General features: G+C 52.7%; 9 protein-coding genes; 6 read left to right on the forward strand and 3 right to left on the reverse strand.

The window, feature by feature from the left end:
• Nucleotides 1–72: 72 nt before the first annotated feature.
• RCC_10255 (uncharacterized protein) lies at nt 73–2,437 on the forward strand (the record flags this gene model as incomplete). XM_023775486.1 has 4 exons in its annotated part: nt 73–381; nt 430–872; nt 972–1,081; nt 1,191–2,437. 4 exons carry the CDS (start codon nt 73–75, stop codon nt 2,435–2,437), a joined length of 2,109 nt encoding a protein of 702 aa, XP_023631254.1.
• Nucleotides 2,438–2,560: 123 nt separating this feature from the next.
• RCC_10256 (probable 2-methylcitrate dehydratase) lies at nt 2,561–4,225 on the reverse strand (the record flags this gene model as incomplete). Its single annotated transcript, XM_023775487.1, has 1 exon — nt 2,561–4,225. One exon carries the CDS (start codon nt 4,223–4,225, stop codon nt 2,561–2,563), a length of 1,665 nt encoding a protein of 554 aa, XP_023631255.1.
• Nucleotides 4,226–5,523: 1,298 nt separating this feature from the next.
• RCC_10257 (uncharacterized protein) lies at nt 5,524–5,803 on the forward strand (the record flags this gene model as incomplete). XM_023775488.1 has 2 exons in its annotated part: nt 5,524–5,543; nt 5,623–5,803. The coding sequence occupies 2 exons, from the start codon at nt 5,524–5,526 to the stop codon at nt 5,801–5,803; spliced, it is 201 nt and encodes a 66-aa protein (XP_023631256.1).
• Nucleotides 5,804–6,864: 1,061 nt separating this feature from the next.
• Nucleotides 6,865–8,637, forward strand: RCC_10258 (related to ubiquitin-specific protease; the record flags this gene model as incomplete). Its single annotated transcript, XM_023775489.1, has 1 exon — nt 6,865–8,637. One exon carries the CDS (start codon nt 6,865–6,867, stop codon nt 8,635–8,637), a length of 1,773 nt encoding a protein of 590 aa, XP_023631257.1.
• A 320-nt stretch (nt 8,638–8,957) lies between these two features.
• On the forward strand, nt 8,958–11,173 carry RCC_10259 (uncharacterized protein; the record flags this gene model as incomplete). XM_023775490.1 has 6 exons in its annotated part: nt 8,958–8,975; nt 9,030–9,067; nt 9,123–9,263; nt 9,319–9,459; nt 9,510–9,957; nt 10,007–11,173. 6 exons carry the CDS (start codon nt 8,958–8,960, stop codon nt 11,171–11,173), a joined length of 1,953 nt encoding a protein of 650 aa, XP_023631258.1.
• Nucleotides 11,174–11,485: 312 nt separating this feature from the next.
• RCC_10260 (related to UPF0183 domain protein) lies at nt 11,486–13,007 on the reverse strand (the record flags this gene model as incomplete). XM_023775491.1 has 2 exons in its annotated part: nt 11,486–11,687; nt 11,746–13,007. 2 exons carry the CDS (start codon nt 13,005–13,007, stop codon nt 11,486–11,488), a joined length of 1,464 nt encoding a protein of 487 aa, XP_023631259.1.
• A 480-nt stretch (nt 13,008–13,487) lies between these two features.
• Nucleotides 13,488–17,093, forward strand: RCC_10261 (related to kinesin-related protein bimC; the record flags this gene model as incomplete). The annotated part of the gene is made up of 1 exon (XM_023775492.1): nt 13,488–17,093. The coding sequence occupies one exon, from the start codon at nt 13,488–13,490 to the stop codon at nt 17,091–17,093; it is 3,606 nt and encodes a 1,201-aa protein (XP_023631260.1).
• Nucleotides 17,094–17,759: 666 nt separating this feature from the next.
• RCC_10262 (probable squalene synthetase) lies at nt 17,760–19,272 on the forward strand (the record flags this gene model as incomplete). XM_023775493.1 has 2 exons in its annotated part: nt 17,760–19,079; nt 19,135–19,272. The coding sequence occupies 2 exons, from the start codon at nt 17,760–17,762 to the stop codon at nt 19,270–19,272; spliced, it is 1,458 nt and encodes a 485-aa protein (XP_023631261.1).
• Nucleotides 19,273–20,317: 1,045 nt separating this feature from the next.
• RCC_10263 (related to Anaphase-promoting complex subunit 11) lies at nt 20,318–20,686 on the reverse strand (the record flags this gene model as incomplete). XM_023775494.1 has 2 exons in its annotated part: nt 20,318–20,490; nt 20,539–20,686. The coding sequence occupies 2 exons, from the start codon at nt 20,684–20,686 to the stop codon at nt 20,318–20,320; spliced, it is 321 nt and encodes a 106-aa protein (XP_023631262.1).
• Nucleotides 20,687–20,910: the final 224 nt, after the last annotated feature.

A 20,910-nucleotide genomic window follows, 5' to 3' on the forward strand; every position in this document is an offset into this window, starting at 1 on the left:
CCAGCATCAAATCGCAGTATGCAACTTGTCGCCGCGAAGATACACACCTACTAGTCGATGTGCTGGCCCAAGATGCTCCCTTCCAAGCAGAAATTCCATCCAAAGCATCAGCAGCTCGTAGAAAAATGCTATCCCAGATTACCCAAAAACTCCACCGCAGATGCAGCACCTAATAGCTCCGARCTGGCATATCTGCTCTATTATGCCTCGACACGACAGCACAAACTGCCAAAGGTCGGTGATTTCCTCGAGAAGAAGACCGTGTCCGATGTCTCGCACTGGCAGAGTGCGCGCGTTCATGTAACGCTGCAAATCTTGACCGCGATGCTGGAGCATCCAGAAATCCACCGGCAGCAGTCTTTTGCGATGCTAGCTCCTACGGTATGCCATTGGAAAGTTCGCCAAGTCATATCCGCTAATTTATTCAAGGTTCTCCGCATTATTCGCGAGGTCATTTTAAACACAAACGACATTGCTCTGATGGAGGCGACCACCAACCTATGGGATGTCTTCACACAATATCAAGACTGCCTTGCGTTAGCAGCGGACTCTGAGTATCGGGCGCTATTTGACGAAGTTGTGGCCTTGTATGGCAACCTTGCTGAAAACAACTCCAAGAAGATCGGCAGGTCCACACAGGCAGTCGCGCAGCATGATGCTATGCGTGTTCGAAAAGTTGGGGTCACAGCCTTCAAAAGCCTTTTTATGCCAGCGAACGTGGAGCGCAGCTGGAACAACCGATTCGACAAGTCCTTTGCGGCAGTACTCACCAACTTGCGTAGCGAGCATCGAGATTCATATGTCAAACATCTCAGTGTCCTGAGGGACGAAGCCGACGAAGAAAAGGAGAGATCCAAGGCAGCGAATCGCAGGTCAGTGAAAGAATGTTTGATTAAGCCATACGTTCATCCTCGAATGCTTTGCTAGCATATTCTCGAGACGCTGCTGACTTTTTGAATCGTTCACTTCAGACAAAGCATGGCACATAATCGCACGTTCTCACACGATGAACCACAGCCGGACCCTCGCGMCGCTGAAGGGACTGCTCAGGAAGCCGATCGACTTCAAGAGGATGAAGTTGGTTTGCTTGCGCTCGAGTGTAGRTCGACTCCTGCAACATCTGCACAGATTGTGGCGTTTTGTTTCGACTCAACATGCGCATGTGCTGACTATTATGCCACATGCTATAGGTATCGAAGCCATTTTCAACACCGATATTCCTACGCAAATCAGAGGTGGAGCGATCGCACTTTTCAAGTTCGTTGACGAAGAAGCCCAGCGTCCCAACACTGCCGCCACGGTATTCAAGGAGATGCCCTTTCTCTTCCGCCTGGTTACCACATGGACGACCGTTCAGAATCGATTCATCGTACTTGTCATTGCCGTTGAGCACCTCTACAGGCTTYCGGTCGACGTCCTTGAAACCGAAACTCAGAATGCGGACAAAACCAGCCAACTTGATCTTCATGGAACTTTCATTGAGATGATCAATGGCGTACTACGAGCTGATGATCTCAATTTTATCGGTCTCTCGGTCATGGATGTGATGCTTCGACTCCTCGACCATATCATTCGGCTTGCCACGATGTCGAGCACTGGTCAAAATGAAACATTGATCGAACGTATGAAAGACTGCATTGCTCTCCTCGCTTCTCACGTCTACTATGCGGATCAAGTGCGCGATCAAATTGCCGCCATATTGATAAGGGTCAAGGCATATCCATTGGACAACGGACGGAGCTTCCTGAACGGGCATAGGGCAGCGCTGAATGAATCAAATGATGTCACAGCAGTACCATCTACCGCACGTACGAAACCAGGAAGTACCAAGAGCTCATACTTCACATCCGACGAAGCACGACGAGTTGCGCTTGAGATGGTCGCTCGCATCATCGAATTTGCAAACTCCAAATCCACAACAACATCGACCGTCAACACTCGACATCGCGTGCCCATCGGAGTCTGGGAGGGAACTCAATGGCTCATGCGTGACCCCAGCGAAGAAGTAAGGAATGCATACCGAAATGCCCTTCAAGYCTGGGCCCGTTACGAGTCAGACGACACAGATGAGAACCTGCTCGATTTCGAAGCCGAGGACTGCATTCAGCGGCTGGTGGAAAAGGCGAAACCAGCGGCTTCCATCACCAACAGTCATCAGAGCCATCCTCAACTACTCATGCTGCCATACCCAGCTGATAAACGAATAAGTTCCAGCCGCAACTCCAGCAATGGGACTGCCGAACGCAGCAAAGCGCGGGTAACCGCAAAGGACTTGGACGATATTGTGAGCGGGAGGAAAACGGTACCGCTGCGAGTACAGCTCGACGACAGACCTGATCAGGCGGACCCGCTCGACATGAAGAGTGTGTTGGCAACGCTCAAGACTGCGAGTGCACGACCGAAGCGGGAACCTGTGATGATTGCTCCTCCTTATTGACTTTATAGACGTTGGCTAGAAAGCGCTGCGAAGATCTTGGGACAGTAAATGCAGCATGGTTTACACGCTCTACAATAACGCTGTCCTGTACTTCCCTGATAGATAACACTGTGCCTACTCTATTTACAAAATCTTCTCCTTGACGTACAGATCCATGTACTCATCCACGGGTGTCTTGTACAGGGCAGCTGGGTCGTTGCCCAGGTCGACCAACTTCTTTACGTGGTCCTTGGGGAAGTGTGGCTCGATGTGACGGGCGTACTTCGCCAAGATGATGGGCTTGGCCTCTTCTCTTCGGAGTCGGTGTCCGAGTGGGGCCTCAACAACCTCCTCCTCAAGAACAGTGCCATCCTTCAGCTTCACRGTCAATGCGTTGGAGATGGTACGCTTCTCTGGGTTGTGGTAGTCCTCGGTGAACTTGGGGTCCTCCTTGCAGGCAATACGTTGTCTGAGACTCTCAACAAGTGGGCTGGTGGCAGCCTCACCACCGTCAGTGTAGTCGTCGGCAGTCAAGCGTCCGTAGACGAGCATGACAGAGCACATGTACTGGACACAGTGGTCACGGTCAGCGTAGTTGTCCATGGGCTTGAACTGCTTGTCAATGATGCGAATGCAGGCCTCGTGTGTGCGGTTGGTGATCTCCTCAATGTCCTCGGCCGACTTGCCCATCTTCTTCAGCTTGTGGAAGATCTTCTCCGAAGCCTCAACGGCAGTCTGCGAGTGGAACTCGGCCGGGTAGGAGACCTTGAAGAGCACGTTCTCCATGACGTAAGAGCCGTACTCGCGCTGGAACTCGAACTTTTTGCCGCCAAAGTTGACGTCGTAGAATCCCCAGGTTGGGGTGGACAGGACAGTCGCAAGACCACCCTCGCCCTTGAGGACCTTGAAGCACATGTCGACGGCACGCTGGCAAGCATCACCAGCGGCCCACGACTTGCGGGACATGGTGTTGGGGGTGTGACGGTAGGTTCGCATGCTCTGGCCATCGACCCAAGCCTGGGAGATGGCAGCACGGGTCTGCTCCTCGTTGAGACCGAGCATCTGCGAGACGACGGCGGTGGAGGCGACCTTGACGAGCACAACGTGGTCGAGTCCGACCTTGTTGAAGCTGTTCTCCAGCGCCAAGCAGCCCTGGATCTCGTGTGCCTTGATCATGCCCTCAAGCACGTCCTGGACGGTAAAGGTCTTGCCGTTGTTGWTCTTCTGCGCGCCAGACTTGTTGGTGCGGTTCATCCAGTCGGCAACAGCGAGAATGGCGCCCAGGTTGTCCGAGGGGTGTCCCCACTCGGCCGCAAGCCAGCAGTCGTTGAAGTCCAACCAGCGGATCATGGCTCCAATGTTGAAGGCTCCGCTGATGGGGTCGAGCACGTACGGCGTGCCGGGAACGCGGGTGCCATTGGGAACGGTGGTTCCAGGCACAACGGGGCCGAGCAGCTTGGTGCACGAGGGGAACTCGAGCGCCTTGAGGCCGCAGCCGAGCGTGTCAAGGAAGACGAAGCGTGCCGTGTCAATGGCAAGCTCCGAGTCAATCTTGTAGTTGTGGATGTAGCTGGCCATGTCCTGAATCTCCTGATCGTAGGCAGGTGCCTTGGCTGGCGGCGGTGCTCCCGAGCGTGCGGCCATGGTGGTGGAAAAGGCGCGGGTGTATTGCAAACTGCTGTTCTGCTGCTGGAGCTGGAATTTCTGCTGCTGCTGGCCTAGCAGTCTCGGCGAGCTGCACAAGGGAGCGTTGCTACGGCGGAGTCCTCGCGACGATCGAAGGATGCTGCGGGCGGCAAGAGAGGACATTGCTGTCTGTATTGAGGATGGAATTCCCAGTGAAATGCTGAGAAACTATCCAATGTTTTTATTGCTCTCCTGCTGCAGCTTCAGCTATCTGCCTTTCCTTCCAAKATCAACGCCCGACACCGGTCAAACCCGACTGTAGCCGAGGTCCTCCTACAGGTGGGGAATAAAAATAAGACATTCGAACTTTGGTAATAACGGCCTGCGAATATCGGCCGACAGCAATGATCATACGCACAATATCTGCCAGCGGTATCCTACCCAGCATGCCACATTGCATCACCAGTCCTCGATGATTCGAGTCGTACCCGTATTGACCATCTTCCAGCGCAACGAATCTCAATACCAATCGGACAGGGGCACAAAGGAGGCGTCAACCGTACAGCGTCTTCCACTAGCTTTGGAGCATCTCGTCCCAATTACATCTCTGTGCAACCACACTCGCTGCCAGAGACCCACAAGGCTGCGTCTCCGTACCATCTCATCACATTCTGACCATCATGGAAGGCCAAGCCGCGACTATCGACATTGCAGAAGATGTGATTGAGAGACTGGTATCTGAAATCCAGGACTGGCAAACCAACCACGGCTCGCGGTTGAAGCTTGTAAGGTTTGAGACCTCGTCTGCAGTTCATGCGCGACCTGTAAATGTTGGCCTTTACCCAGGATCTTGCGTCGACGAGATTTCGAAGAAGCAGATGTTCTTCAAACGATTTGCAACGTGCTCTTCCTCCGTGCAGCGACCGACTTCGAGTAGCCTTCTAGAGTGATCACCCCGTTGTTCGAGCATGATCATCTCTGCGGTACCTTGTGGGATATTCCGATTGAGACCAGGAAGGCTTGCTCAGCTCAGGACATCATCTGTGGCGTCTTCAGATCCGACTTCAGATCAGACTTCATGTCGCAAAGCTCCGGCATCGAGCAAGTCGGGTTGAACACATTCTCAGTTGTTCGAGCTTATCATGCACAACGGACCGCCGAAATGCACCTCCATATGCATCCAATATATTTTGCCAACTTTGGAGAAGACGATGACTACTCTATGGACATACCGAAGAACGATAATATTTCGTCTATCGTTGGGGTGATATTGTAAGCTCATTGACACTACACACCTTCAATGCTCACCGTACATTGCGTGCTCATGATCGTACAACCGTTGAGCTTCAATATTACAGATGAACGGCCGATTGAGTGCGGGCTGTGGGACAGCAATGTTCCTTGCTACCGATACGAATGGGAGGCATCGCCGGAAAGCACTAGTCTGACTATTCCCTCAGATCGATCGCTGCCGTTTCGCAATGGCACTCGATTACACGAAGTGAGTGTCGTATACCAACTGTTTGCTACACCTCGTACACGGGTATGTACTGCAATCTAACACCTCCTTTTGCGCGAAGGGAGTACTGTCAGGACGCTACCTATAAGGGTCATTCTACAATCAAGCAGCACTGGCTTGCCCTGGAGCTGTGGAACTCTTTCTTCCAGCACAACAAGCTGTACGCACACAAAGGACTTMTGTTCCCATGCACGTTCTCGACCCTTCCCCCGAAGGTCAAACAGCACGAAAGCGAGCACTGATTCCAGCAACCGCAAAAAGACCACTTGCTGAAGCCAAATCTCGAAGGTGGTGGTCACAACATCTACAGGGCCGACATCCTGGGCTTCCTTTCGGCCCTTCCGGACGAAGAATGGCAGCGGCACATCTCGATGCGATACATTGAGCCAATCGAGCAGTATGGCCATCTGAACCTGGTAGATGAGATATTCACGGGCCCTGTTGTCAGTGAGCTGGATCTATTGGCGCCTRTCACTGGCGGAGAGAAGGAKCCTCTGTTACCTTTATTTCAAAGCACCTGGCTGGGTGGAATTTCAAAGCCAGGCCGTCCACGGTGAATGAGATGAGCGTAGTAAAGGGGTATGGTTGCTTTAGGTCTGATCGAGAGTAATGACGACACAGCGACTTCGTGACTACCAGATCGAGAAACGTCGGGGCCGCTGGTTGCTGTACCAAGCTCCACCCTGTCAATACCATCTGTATCGGTTATCTTACGACCGTCRATCTTCAGCGACTTGTTCTAGGGTTAGGGTTGGGGTAGCGAGCAGTACTATGCATTTGGCATATGCCAACATCCTGAGTGAAGCTAAGCATTCCAGTGCGAGGGTTGAGCTCTGGTGTTATGAACGTCCGGCTCTTTAGGAGTYGCAGACTCGGTAGAGCTTGATGCGCTCGAGTTGTCCACCCCACCCAGCGTTATGGAGGGAACACATGTTCAAAGTATTCTTCTGTGCTTTATCGATGACATAGCAATATGAATAGCAGACAAAATCATCGGTCTCTCTGATCGATCATACCAGTCTCGGGAAATGGTAGTTTATGCAATCTGACGACCTTTCAACAGAAAATGTGATGTTGCATATCTCAAGCACACATTATTCTGTGATTGACTTCACCTGGCAAGACTAGCGTGACACGTGCGGTTAGTCAATAATGATCGCCGCCGCTTGCACCTACCCACGTCTTGACGAACGACTTCCATCGCTTTCCATTCCGTTTCCTTTGCCCCACGACGAAGCATCAAGGCACATCTGCGCATTCGAGCACAATCTTTCCGACCACGACCTGAACAACCACCGCAAACATGGCGGACATACCGATCAAAGTCAAGCACTCGGGCAAAGTGTATGACCTGGACATTTCACCAAATGGTACAGGCGAGGAGCTCAAGATGCAGCTGTACTCCCTCACGAACGTCGAGCCCGAGAACCAGAAAGTTCTAGCGAAGAAGATCGTGAAGGATGATACACCGCTCTCTTCATTGGGCTTGAAAGCGGGCGCCACGATTACGTTGATCGGCGCACCGTCAGCGAACGTGGTATCAGAGGCGCCGAAAGAGAAGATGAAGTWCGCCGAGGACATGACGGAGGCTGAGCTTGCACAGCAGTCGGGTGCCATTCCCGCTGGGTTGCAGAATATGGGCAACACTTGCTACGCAAACGCCACATTGCAGACACTTCGTGCAGTGCCAGAGCTGCTCGAGGAGTTACGCACATACAGGCCAAGCGCGCCGACTGCGGGCCCATCATCGTCGTTGTTCTCTGCAGATCAGCTCGCACAACACGGCATTGGAGGCCTGGGTGGTGGCAATGACCTCACGTCTGCCCTTGGAGATCTCTATCGCCAGATGGCCGAGACTCAGCAGGGCTTCCCACCTCTCATGTTTCTAACGACACTCCGCCAGAAGTTTCCCCAATTTGCCGAGCGGGCGAAGAATGGACAAGGTTTCGCGCAGCAGGACGCCGAGGAAGTCTGGTCGCAGCTCATCTCTACTCTCGGTCAGTCGCTCCAGCTGAAGGACCCTGAATCTGCTTCTCAAGGCTTCAAGACATGGGTGGACAAGTACATGGGTGGCAAGTTCGAAGTCAAAATGACCTGCGATGATGCTCCGGAGGAGGAGGCTATCACTAACACTGAAGCCTTCAACGATCTTAAGTGCAACATCCAAGGAGAGACAAACCACATGCGAGAAGGAATCAGTATCGCATTGAACGAGAAGATTGAGAAGACATCACCGACTCTGGGCCGCACTGCAATCTATTCTCGCCAATCTCGCATCTCTCGACTTCCAAAATACATGCCGATTCAYTTTATTCGATTCTTCTGGCGCAAGGATACTGGAAAGAAGGCGAAGATTCTGCGCAAGGTGACCTTCCAACACGAGATTGATGTCACCGAGTTCTGTACCGACGAGCTGCGGAAGAAACTAGTCCCGGTTCGAGACAAGATTCGTGAAGTGCGGAAGGATGCGGAGGATATCGAGCGGGCTAAGAAGCGTCAGAAGCGGATGCAAAAGGAGCAGGAGCAGAATGGTGACAGCAATGTTCGAGCCGATGAACCACTCCAGAAGAAGAAGGACAAGGAACGGGAGAGGGAGCTGAAGGCCAAGGGGCCCGAATCGGAGGCTGAGCTTGCGGCGGACAAGAAAGCTGCGGGTGCTAGCGAAGACACTGCAATGAGCGGCACGGAGGAGAAGTACAAGACGGATGACGAGATTGAGGCGGAGAGGGCTGCTGCCATTCTCGCCGCGAAGAAGGAGTTGCTGTCGCTCGTTCACCCCGATCTTGCCAAGGACCCCGAGGCAAACCAGTCTGGACTGTATGAACTGAGGGGTCTGGTGACTCACCAGGGCTCGTCGGCCGACTCTGGTCACTACACTGCCTACGTCAAGAAGGCCGCAGCGCCTGGCAAGGAAGAAGATGGCAAGTGGTGGTGGTTTAACGATGACAAGGTGCAGGAAGTGGACAGCGAGAAGATTGAGACTCTCTCTGGTGGTGGCGAGACGCACAGCGCACTGATTCTGCTGTATCGTGCCGTGCCTCTGCCAGTCCTCACCGAGGAAGAGCAAAAGGCCTAGAGATAGGTCAGCATCTGCGCAGACATTCAGTGTTCAACGTTGCTTAGTATAGCAGCCTAATTGAACCATGATGCTGAGATCTGTCAAGATGAAGTTGTAAGTACGTCTATCGCTAAGTTCTGGCGGGCTGTAATCCCAAGTTTGAGGTGATGTCGCCTCCGCTTCACCCTATTTCACTTCACCTTCTCGCGTCCCAACTCGCAGCACCAATAACAGGATCAGCACCTAGACTCACGCTGCAACTTTCTCCACCTCTATCTCTCACCACGTCTCTCATCAGCTGTGAGGGAGTGGACACGGACGCGACTCTCGCCGTCACCATGTTCTACTCGAACGAGGTACAATCAGACGCGTCTGCACGCGTCGACCAAACATACTAACAGGAGACCTAGGTTCTCACCTCCCGCAAGTATGGCGTAGCGACCGTCTGGTATGTGGTGAATCAGAACAAGCAATGATCACCAGACGCTGACAGAATCTTGCAGGCTTGTTGCCACAATGGGCATCAAATCGGGAGTGAAGAAAGTCGGACGCAAAGCCATCCTCGACGTGGACGTGTCAAAGGCATGCTCCACCGTTCTCGCCCCAGAGTCTCCTATGGCTCTTCGCCTCCAGAGCAATCTGCTGTACGCAACCTGCCGGYCTCCCAATCAAACTGCTCAATAGCTGACGAATAGGTAGATTTGGCATTACAAAGGTCTATGAGCAGCAGTGCGGATATGTCCTGTCAGATGTCGAATCAGCCCGCAATATCATGCGTGCCATGTTGAAGGCAAATCACCAGGAAAACATGCTACAGCCGGAGGGTAAGAAGCAGGCCAAGTAAGTCATAACACCATATTTTTCTCGACGCACCTTCTGACGCTTCGTAGACCCGACCTGCTACAAGACGACCCAGCCTTTATGCCTGGCCTTGACTTGATGAATATGAACCTGGGCAACCTGAACTTCGACCAATTGAACATCGATAGCACCATCCTGCACGAAGACTCGCAGTCCACACTCTCTCCACACAGCTCTCAGGCGACGAATGCGTCGCAGCACTCCATCGGAGGGCTCATGCTACCACCGTCTGCCAGCTCATTCCTTGGCGGGCCTGTCAATGGTAGTGACTTGTTTGGTCTTCGTGGCAATTCCGAATCTGGCACAAACTTAAAGCCAGCACGCATGCTGGAAGATGACCTCTTCGTTGTTGGCGAAGATGGCACGATGAACTTTGACGATCTACCTATTCGCCAGTCACCTGCTGGAGTGAAAAGTACCGTACGTTCGGAGAGCAGAGATCAGGGCAATGGAGATGCTGATGCCAATGTCCACATGGTGTGTATCAAGGCTTCAATATCTTAAAGTACCCTCTAACTTTCGACAGTCTGATCACGCCATCGACGACGGCTTCGTGCCTCTACAAKACGATATTGAAGTCGCGATGCCAGAAGCGATGCCAGAAGCAGCTGAGCTTCAACACGAGACCAGCTCCGAGACAGCAACTGCACCTTTACGCCGACAGAGAGTTCACAAAGTGCCCATTGTTCCCATCGACTCCACGATCCAGCTGTCCAATCGAGAGTTGTCCTTGAGAGATAAATCCTACCTGGCCAACATGCGGGTGGCTGGTCAGAACAAGCAAAAGACCAAATTGGCTGTCATCGCAAAGAAGAATGCAGAGTACTGGGTTCTAGGGGACAGCAATTTTCTTGGTCAGGGGATGCGTGGACCTTTGGACATGTTCACAGGAGCCCGCCTATTCGAAGCCTTCACGGGAATCCAGTTAGAACCCGGCAGCAAGAAGCGTGCGCTGGATGATGGCGATGCCTTGTCCCAGACTGGTCGCCGGGTCCGTTCCCGTGGAGAAGAATCCCCTGACGAGATTGCTCGCGGCATGTCCGACGATAATCTTCTCCTCATGGGCGACGACACAATCGAACAAGGCCGAGAAGCCCCAACACCACTCGACGAGCGCCAAGCATCTAGCATCTTCCCCTGGAACCAAAGCGCTGGATCCCGTAGACTCACAGATGCCCACGCCACCTCAGCTTCCGTAGCAGCAACTCAACTCGACAAAGCTCTTCGTCGCGGAACTCGTCTCGTATCCGCATCCCCACTCACAGGCCGCGGTGTCGTTGGCGCTGAAATCGACGATCTTCAACTAGATCCCGAATCCGACTATGCCATGGGTGGCGGAGACATTACCAATCATGAAGAATTCGAACTCTTCGGCCCTGCCGCACAAGTCGATACTCAAACGGCCGAACAATCCCAGTGGCAGCGTGCTACACTGGTTGGGGAGAGTGCTAACTTTCTTGATTTCGTTCGCACCGCGATCGAGAATGCTGACGGGCATCGCGTCATGTCTGATGACGAACATGAAGAATTGGGCGGCAGTGTGGATTTCGAGACTCTGCTGCCACCGCATCAGAGTCAGATCGTGGCTGCACAGGCGTTCTTACACATTCTTACACTGGGGACGAAGCAGATGATTCGGGTTGATCAGGGGGAGTGTTTTGGTCCGATTACGATGCGGATGGGCGTTGTTTGAAAAATGGTGATACCCCCTTTGCTGGCACTGAGATGGACTTGCATTGTTTACGGTTTGGGGCGAGGGAGTTTTACTTTGTTATGATTGTTGCAGCGTTCGAACGTTGCTGAAAGCATGCTGAGATACATCTGAGAGAGAGAGAGGGAAAGTGACTCGATGATCCTTTCGGACTCGATGCTGGCGCGAGACAACATCAGATATGGTTGACATCGCTATCCACAACGAGTCTTTGTTCAGCGAAGCAGATCCATAATTGTAGGGAAAGCCCTCATTCGTCCTAAACGAGGACCTCCTGCACGGAATTGCTTCTCATCAAGAAATCGTCAGCGCGGTTATAGCCCCGTTACTCGCCACTTCAAAGGTCAGACCACCGCCGAGATTGTGCAGAAACGTATTACGAATCCAATCCTCGCTGACCTCTTCGGAAGATATTATGCCTTCTTTTTCAAGGTCCAGCAGGTTGAAACTGCTATCACTCGTACCTCCGCCCCAGCTTCGATTGACGACTTTGCCTCTGTATGAAATGTTAGCTTGATGTTGCACTGCTGCTCTTCTGCACTCCCCCCACGCACCTTCCAATTTCCGGATCGGATCGAGTTCCCTGGAACGCTTGCATCAAATCAGGCTGGATCTCTTCGAATGAGTGTTCAGACGTCAGTGTCGAGCTGGTGCCACGCAGATCAAGTGCCCATCGCAGACGACGATGGCGGTTGAAAGCGTAGCTACCGGGCACGTTACCATGTATGACCACTCTGAGCACTACCAGGTGCGGACTGGCGGAAACAGGTGTGACAGGCACGCCTCCATGTCCCGAGACAGCACCAGACGGAGGGCCGACTAAGATGTCAAGACCGTGGCCAAAGTAGCACCAGAATACCTCTCTACTAGCCTTTTCAGAAGGATCGTCTTCCGCATCTGCAGAATCTTGGAAGTCTGTTTCGAAAGTGTCTGTCCCCGTACTGCCATAACTTGATGGCGGCGTAGAGTGGAACCCATTTTGAAGAGATTTGGCGTTGCTCCCGCGTCGGTTTGATATGGGCTGCTCTGGACGTGACTGCGGCTCTCGTTTGTGGGTTGCATCTGGAGGGCCTAATTCTGTGAGGAGGTCTTGTGGAGTAGTCTGGCCGAGCACGAGGTTGAATGGTAGAGCGGGTGGGCGTCTACAAAAACTGATCTCGCCAGCGTCCTTGATAGACGCCCATTCTAGCTCCGCTGGTAAGAGATCTCGGGGCTGACTTGCAACTGCAGCCGTACGTGGTCCAGTGGGGTCCTTTACGAATAGCGACCCTCGAGCCTCTGGCCAGCTATTGCCTTCGAAGATTGCAATGTGAGTCGCTGGCTGAGCAGCATGGGAGCCCAGCAGTGACACGTGATCCTTCTCAGGAGACCAAGCGGAGTGCTGCAGGGGAAAGTTGAATGCGACACCGGGCCATGACAGAATATACGTTCCCGTGCGACTGTGTGAAGCTGGTTGGATGTATTCGCCAGGGTAGGACGCCCCGAACAACTGGTATATCCGCTTGAAAGCCGCGGGCTCCTCCTGCCTCTTTGCCAATTCGCTGCCTTYGAATGTCATCTTTGTCTTTGTTGGATCCACCACCTCAATCAAGCGTAACCGTTGGTCGCTGCCATCGAAGCGTAGTCGCAATCCATTCTGAGGTAGTCCAACAATAACAGGTGTTAGGAGCGGCCTAGTTTGCGAGAAGCTGATATCGATGGTTGGCCAGCGTGTCTTGTCTTCTTTGATGGTACAGAGGACTTCTTGGAGGGAGGATCCCAGGGTCAAGAAGCCGAGAGAGTGGCCTGGCACGATGGCCAGCGGATCAGAGCTCATGATGTTGACGAAGCAGGCGATTCCGACGGAAAGACAGAACAGTCTGGCTGGATCTACAGTAATCGAGGATGAAGGTCGAGTCAAGGCGCTGCTTCCATCGTGTGTATCCGGCTCGCAATCACATGCCAGCTGCTGGTCATGTGGAGTCCTCAATCCATCACGGGTTGGCGTCTATCTGCGGGGACGCAGGCGATACGGAGTTGGCGATAATATCGAGGATGATTGGTATGTCCCTCTATCTCCTTGTCCTAGCTGTCAAAATAACACCAACCCGTCTCTAGATAGTATTTGCTTGAAGTATAAGTGAAGGAGGATGTGGTGGGGGAGGAGCATGCGTCACGAGCTCAGATGGGAGCTTGGACGGAAATAGAAGCCAATGTTTACCGGCGTCAACAAACACGCCCAGCGGGCAATCCTGATTAAACGAGTCAACATCCCACGACGTGCCGCGCACCTTTTCGCGAACCAGCACGCCCGACCATGCCCATCCGCCCTCCCTCGCGTACGACCAGCTCGTCGTCGCGCAGAGTAGCGACCATGCGGCCCCCAAGTGGAAGACCGGCGCCCAATCGCGCGCAGACTGCGACGCCGACCCTCACTGGAAGAGCATCGCCCGCGGATAGTGTCACCTTATCCAAGGTGCGGACACCGGCACGAACCCCGAAGCGCAAAGTTGTTGGAGAATTGGGATCAGACGGGACTGAGGAGACGAATATCAATGTCGTGGTGCGATGCCGTGGGCGCAGCGACCGCGAGGTCAAGGAAAACAGCGGCGTCGTCGTCTCGACGGACGGAATCAAGGGGAAACAGGTGGATCTATCCATGGGACCGAGTGCGCTGAGCAATAAATGCTATCAATTCGACAAGGTCTTCTCGCCCGCTGCGGACCAAGGAATGATATTTGAAGAGGTCGTTTCGCCAATCCTGGACGAAGTCCTCAATGGTTTCAACTGCACCCTCTTTGCCTATGGACAGACGGGGACTGGAAAGACATACACCATGTCGGGAGATATTACAGACACCCTTCCAATTCCTGAAGCTGCGGGCATCATCCCGCGTGTGCTTCATACCCTCTTCGCTCGACTGGGAGAGGACGAGGCAGAAAAAACCGAGCACAGCGTCAAATGCTCCTTCATTGAGCTCTACAACGAAGAGTTGCGCGATCTCCTCGCGGCTGATGACCATACCAAGCTCAARATCTTCGATGAGGCCAACAAGAACGGTCGCACTACAACTCTTGTTCAAGGAATGGAGGAGAGCCACATCACAAATGCTGCAAAAGGCATCAAGCTGTTACGCGATGGAAGCCACAAACGTCAAGTAGCTGCGACCAAGTGCAATGATCTCTCCTCTCGATCGCACACGGTCTTCACAATCACCGTCTACATCAAACGTACATCGGACGCAGGCGAGGATTTTGTCTCCGCAGGAAAACTCAATCTTGTCGACCTCGCTGGCTCAGAGAACATCCAAAGATCTGGAGCGGAGAACAAGCGCGCTGCGGAAGCTGGACTGATCAACAAATCTCTCCTCACCCTCGGACGGGTTATCAACGCTCTGGTCGAGAAAAGCAGCCACATTCCATACAGAGAGTCGAAACTGACCCGACTATTACAAGATTCTCTTGGAGGACGGACCAAGACCTGCATCATTGCCACATTATCCCCAGCTAAGAGCAATCTGGAGGAAACTATCAGCACGCTGGACTATGCTTTTAGGGCCAAGAACATTCGCAACAAACCACAGGTCAATCAGATGGTTTCGAAGAAGACTCTTTTCCGGGAATTCACCACTGAGATTGAAAAGCTGAAGTCGGAACTGATCGCTACTCGGCAGCGCAATGGTGTTTATCTCACAGCCGAAGCCTACGAAGATCWCACCACAGAGTCAGAATCCCGACGAATTCTGAGCGAGGAGCAGCGAGACAAGATCGAAACCATGGAATCGAATCTGCGTAACAAAGTCCAAGAATTGTTCGTGCTGACTAGCAATTTCCAATTCATGAAGAAGGACAATGAGCAGACCAAGCTTATGCTTGATGGGACCAAGAGTGTGCTCGAAAAGACAGATCTCATTCTGGAGCATACTAGGCAGAGTCTGGCGGAGGAAACGCATCTCCGCAAAGCACATGAAGATACTGAGGAGCGATTGGCCGAAGTCGGTGGCGATTTGCTCACAACACTGGAGACCACTACGACCCATGTAGACAAGCTACACTCGAAGCTGAGGAGACGGTCGGACCTGCAGGACGTCAACAGGAATCGATGGGTAGACTCGCAGACCCGAGTGTCGAGCGCTACCCTCAGCGTCGACGAACGAATCGAGGCCTTGCAAAGGCAGCAGCAAGCCTTGGTCACAGCTCTGTCCGGGCGCATGCGGTCATTCGTAACCGATGAGTTGCATGAGTTGCAAACTTCTCAAGACTTCTTGAAGCACAAGACTGCAGCTTTTCAGAGTTCCGAGTCTGAAGTCAACGCACAGACCCGGAAAGCGAGAGACGACATGAATGATGTTCTTGAGGAGATTGGGACGCTTCGAGAAGATGTAAAGCAGAAAGTAGGCGCTGGTCTCAGTGATCTTTCTGTTGCGGCACAACGGATTAGCGCCGGCATTGCCAGCGAACTGAATGCCTTTCACGGTCAGCTGCAAGACTCGTACGTATCCCTCGGACGCGAATTCACCACACTATTTGAGGATCTTATGCGGCGTATGAGCGAGCAACAAGCCGAAGCACAAAGGCTTCGCCAGCAAATCATAGATGCGAACGAGACTTTCGTTGAGGCAGGCCACGCGTCTCAGGAGCAGCTATCTCAGGTTGTAGAAAAAGAGAAGGAGACTGCAGCCATAGAGCGGGAAGCGCTGCTCTCCCAGATCACCTCACTTGTCAACAACTCGGCTGCAGCACAAGAGTCTCGCATAGCTGGGTACGTCGAAAGTGCGAACAAGCGTATTAAGACCTCTGAGGACGAGTACCGGATTGCCCAGCAGACCTATGGTAATGGCATGGACGATTGGTCGGCCGGAGGCCAGAACATGATCGCAGCATCCGTTATGGCGCGTGAGACTATCGAGGCCAAAATCCAGGCCGACTGGACGAGCGCCAACGAGCACACCACGAAGATAACGGATACTACCACTGCAGTCCATGGAGAGACCGTCCGAATTGTGGACGGTCAAATGTCTCAAATGGACAGCCAGCTTGTCGCGCTGGACGAAATCGTCGACAGAGTACGCGAGCAGAATGAGGAGCACCATGATGCACATACAAACAGCCTCGGCAAGCTTGTGAGCAATGTGCATGAAAGTTATCGAAATATTGGGGAGCACTTCACCACTTCATACAATCGCACAGAGGCTTTGGATAGTGACATGCAAGACAGAGCGGATGCTTTGACGCAAACACTGCCAAGCATGGATCCAGATGGCGATATCCGACAGCCATTGCAAGATCTCCGCGACGAGATGAGCTCAGCTGCAATGGCAGAGTATGCCATTACTGGTGAAACGCCCGCGAGGATGCAGTACACTTACCCCACAGCTCTTCCACGAACGGAGAATCATCAAACGCTTCTCGATCGCATGCGCGGTGTTCCTGCAAAGTCGCCAGCAAAGTCGCCTAACAAGCGCTCTCCTATAAAATGCAGGAGCAGTCCGATCAAATCAAGCCCAACAAAGAGGAACGTTTTTACCGACACACCCCCAGCTTTGCCCGCGCTGTTAACAATGGCGCCAGCTTCAGCACCAGCCTCACGCCCTCAGACAGCAAGTAGCCATACTAGCAGTCTACGTGAACTTGACGTCAATGTTAATGTGGCTGCTGTAGGACTCGCAGCTTTCGCCGCTGGCCATCAGAGTCCTGAGACGGGAATCGATGGTTGCAAGTTGCCTTCAGCCCCTGATTTCAAGAGTCTGAGCGCTAATGAGGGGTCGAAATCACAGCAGCAGGATGGTGTCAGTAAACTGCCTATGAAGCGGAGTGCGAGGATGACTGTTGCTGGAGCTGAGTCGGTGAGAGAGAAGGAGAATATGGATGTCAATTTGAGTGCGAGTGTTAACCTTGGGAGAAGATTGAGAAGTCGTGATTGAGAGGGAGGGGATTGGCATGATGTCCCTTTGGATAGAGAGGAGAGAGGGTCGTGCTGGCGAGATCAGATACTGTGCATAATTTCTTACGACGAGACGAAGACGTTTGGCAAATGAGTACGCGCATCCATTCCATGTTCAGAGTCTTGAGTCCGAAAGATTCCTAATCCTCAAGATATGGCACATCATGCTGACCGTACGAAGGGTGCGCAGTGCTCTCGCGGGGTTGAGCTTTTGTTCGCAAAGCAGTCCCTGGTTTGGTCCACCTTTAGTCGATTGCACTACCTAGTACTATGCGTGGAGAGGCTGCTGTAAGCCGTGGCAGTTGCAGTGTAAAGAGCGATGTCTTGGGCTTCGTGTATCCAGCCAATGGGAGAACAGACAACTCCCTCTGGGCCAACAACTCATCAAAGGATAAACCATGAGACATATATCAGCATTGCATTATAGCTACGCCCAGGCAGGTGTACCCACCGAAATAAGTTTGCCGACACGTAGACGCTTATCAGCTGGAAGAATTGTATCTTGGGCCATACAATTTCTCAGCAGCACGAGATGAATGCAGAGATCGTACGAGGTCGAATTTCGGTAAATAGGTAAGGTACCCCTTCAATGTTCTTAGGTAAACCCTCAAGGAATTAAAAATCTCAWCCTCCACACCACGCAAAAATGCCTTCAGTCTCATCAATCGTGTACTACCTCACCCACGTCCAGGAGCTGCGAGCCATCATCCAGTGGAAGACATGGCACAACCCTGTGCACGAGCGCGATGAGAGCAAAGAGACACCGGAACTCAAAGCATGCTTCCGCTACCTCGACCTGACCAGCCGCTCCTTCTCCGCCGTCATCAAGGAGCTGCACCCGGAGCTGTTGGTCCCCGTGTGTCTCTTCTACCTTATCCTACGAGGACTGGACACAATCGAGGATGACATGACCATCAGCATCGCCGCGAAGGAGCCGCTCCTCCGCGATTTTCACAATCACATCGAGGACGACACATGGACCTTCGACGGCAATGGCCCGAATGAGAAGGATCGTGAGTTGCTTGTGGGGTTCGACAATGTCACAAAGGAGTTCAACAAGTGCGCCGAGGCATACCGCATCATCATTCGCGACATCACCAAGCGCATGGGCAACGGCATGGCAGACTACGCAAAGAACGCCGAYCACCTCGCAAATGGGGTGCAGACAATCAAGGACTACGAGCTATACTGCCATTACGTAGCAGGGCTGGTCGGAGAAGGTCTTACCCGTCTTTTCGTCGAGGCAAAGCTCGCCAACCCTGCCCTCCTGCAACGACCCGAGCTGATGGAGTCCATGGGCCAGCTGCTGCAGCAGACTAACATTATTCGGGATATTCGAGAAGATCATGACGATAAGCGTTACTTCTGGCCAAAGGAAGTGTGGTCGAAGCACGTCGAAAACTTCAGCGACCTGTTCGAGCCCGAGAACCTCGAGAAGGCTCTGCAGTGTAGCAGTGAGATGGTTCTGCTTGCACTTCGTCGCGCCGACGAGTGCTTGTACTACATGGCAGGTGTCAAGGAGCAATCCGTCTTCAATTTCGTCGCGATCCCACAATCAATGGCCATGGCTACCCTCGAGCTCTGCTTCCAGAACCCAGCCATTTTCCAAAGGAATGTCAAGATTACCAAGGGATCGGCATGCGAGCTGATGACCCAGTCGACACAGAATCTCCAGCTGGTCTGCGAGGTTTTCCGGACGTTTGCAAGGAAAATTCACAAGAAGAACAAGCCTAGCGATCCCAACTTCCTCGAGATCAGCGTGGCCTGCGGCAAGATTGAGCGCTTCATCGAGACCATCTTCCCTAGTCAGACTCCACGCACACTTCCCCCGGGCGCGACACAGACGGTGGCGGTGGACTCGGAGGCAGAGGCAAAGCAGAAGGCGGACGATGCAGAGGCGAAGCAGGATGTCATCTACCTCATGCTTGCCGTCTTCGGCACATTGAGCGTGATTACAGCGGCGATGGTAAGGAATCGAGAGCAGATTGGCCCTCCGCATATATGCTGACTTCCCCTCCCAGATTGGACTCGCATGGTTCTTTGGTGCGCGCTTCGACCTGGCCTTTCAATCGATCAAATCTGGCAACCTCATGCCACCGAAGAATGTCGGCGAAGCTGCAGCTATGGCGAGCCAGTATGGAGGCCGCACAGAACTCTAGGTTGTCGTCGCAGGACAGTCCTATGTACAGTATATGTCGAAATATAACTAATGAGCAGGCCGTGCTTAAGCGGGCGGACAGTACCCAAGCAGCACATATGCCCTCGACTTCTTCCTTTTCTACTCTCAGCTCCCTTCACACACATACAGTTCGCACGGATGTCAAATTGCAATGCAGCCAAAATACCCATGGCTGCTGTTGTGCCGCTTTTAAGAAGTGCTAGAAGAACCCCCACTGCCTCACTCCCTTCAGGTTGAGGCCGTTTAGCTTTGCTTTCGAATTTCTGGAAGGCGACGTTTTGGACGGACGTGCAGACATACCCATACCTGTACATGTTTGTATTGGAAAATATATGAGTTTAGCTGGCCGCAGCCTGATGCTTCTTGTTACTCAGAGTACATAACTAGTGTACCTATCCTCCAATCAAGTTACTGTTGTCCCGCTCAAGGATCATGTCCATAATATCAGACTCGGCATCGCATTTTCCTCAGAAGCAAGYAGTAAAGTCGCTCTCCGACAAATCAGGCCACTCGTGTCAAGTGTATAGACATAGACATGCTGCAGAACGAGACAAGTCGAGACAAGTGACATGAGCCACGCAGCCTGAGCTTGGCCGCAAGTGTCTTGAAAACTATGCATCTAGGCGCAATGGTGCTCAGCAGGTTTTCCTTTTGCTAAGCTGCTGAGCTCCTTCCGAAACATCTTTTCGTTTGCCAGGGGTGATGGGAATCAGGGTGGTGATCCTCGTGCGACAAATCTTCACCCTTGATGTCCTTCTCCTTTGCTGATGCGTTTAATATGGAGGGTGTCCTTCAGCATGTCAGTCTTGTGAAATCGTTGCAGCTCAGTTCAACAGTCATTGCTCTGTTTGAAAAGACCAAATTTCCACGTAGATCCTTCGTGAACGACGTACGGCTCACCTCTCTTGCCTTCCAGCAAAGTCGAACAGCTGGCGTGCAGTAGTCGTACCACCTTCTGCCCAGATCTTCCGAGGGTGATATGCCCAACCCAGGACATTGGCTAAGATCGTCGATGGCAATAGTAGCTAGGCGTTCGACGTGTCCTGATCAGGGGCGGAGCCACCAACAGACTTTCTAGCATTTGCGGACTTCTCCTTGAACTGTTGACGGCACATAGGAYAGCGACCCTGAGATGACTCGGAACGAATCCAGTTCATGATGCAGTGCATGTGGAAAATGTGCGAGCACGCGCCCGCAACTGTTGTAGGATTAGAAGCGAGTCGTACTGGGGAGCTTTAATACTCACTGATCGGACATTCGTCCCCCGGATACTTGCAACGCGCGCAGCAGCCTTCGAACTTGGTACGGCAGATGCCACAGGTGTCATCGGCGGCCTCGTCAAGATCCCATTGCCATTCGGCCACCGCCTGGAATTCATTGATTTTCATCTTCATCTTGCTTGGTGTTTGGGGGAGCTTGGAGTGTGTAGGCTTGTCTACATAGGTTGATTATGAGACGAACAAAGTCATGATGGTTGCTCTGCAGCACATGCGTCGTGCCTTCTTGGGAAGACGCGCTTCTGCACGTGGCACATTTTAGACTTCCGGCGAGCGGCAATGTGCAACGCCCCTGTCGCGCAAACGAGCATGGGTAGCTGATTGCGTCTTACCTCTCCACT

This window comes from Ramularia collo-cygni (assembly GCF_900074925.1).
Source record: "Ramularia collo-cygni strain URUG2 genome assembly, contig: RCC_scaffold21, whole genome shotgun sequence".
Taxonomy (NCBI): Eukaryota; Fungi; Ascomycota; class Dothideomycetes; order Mycosphaerellales; family Mycosphaerellaceae; genus Ramularia; species Ramularia collo-cygni.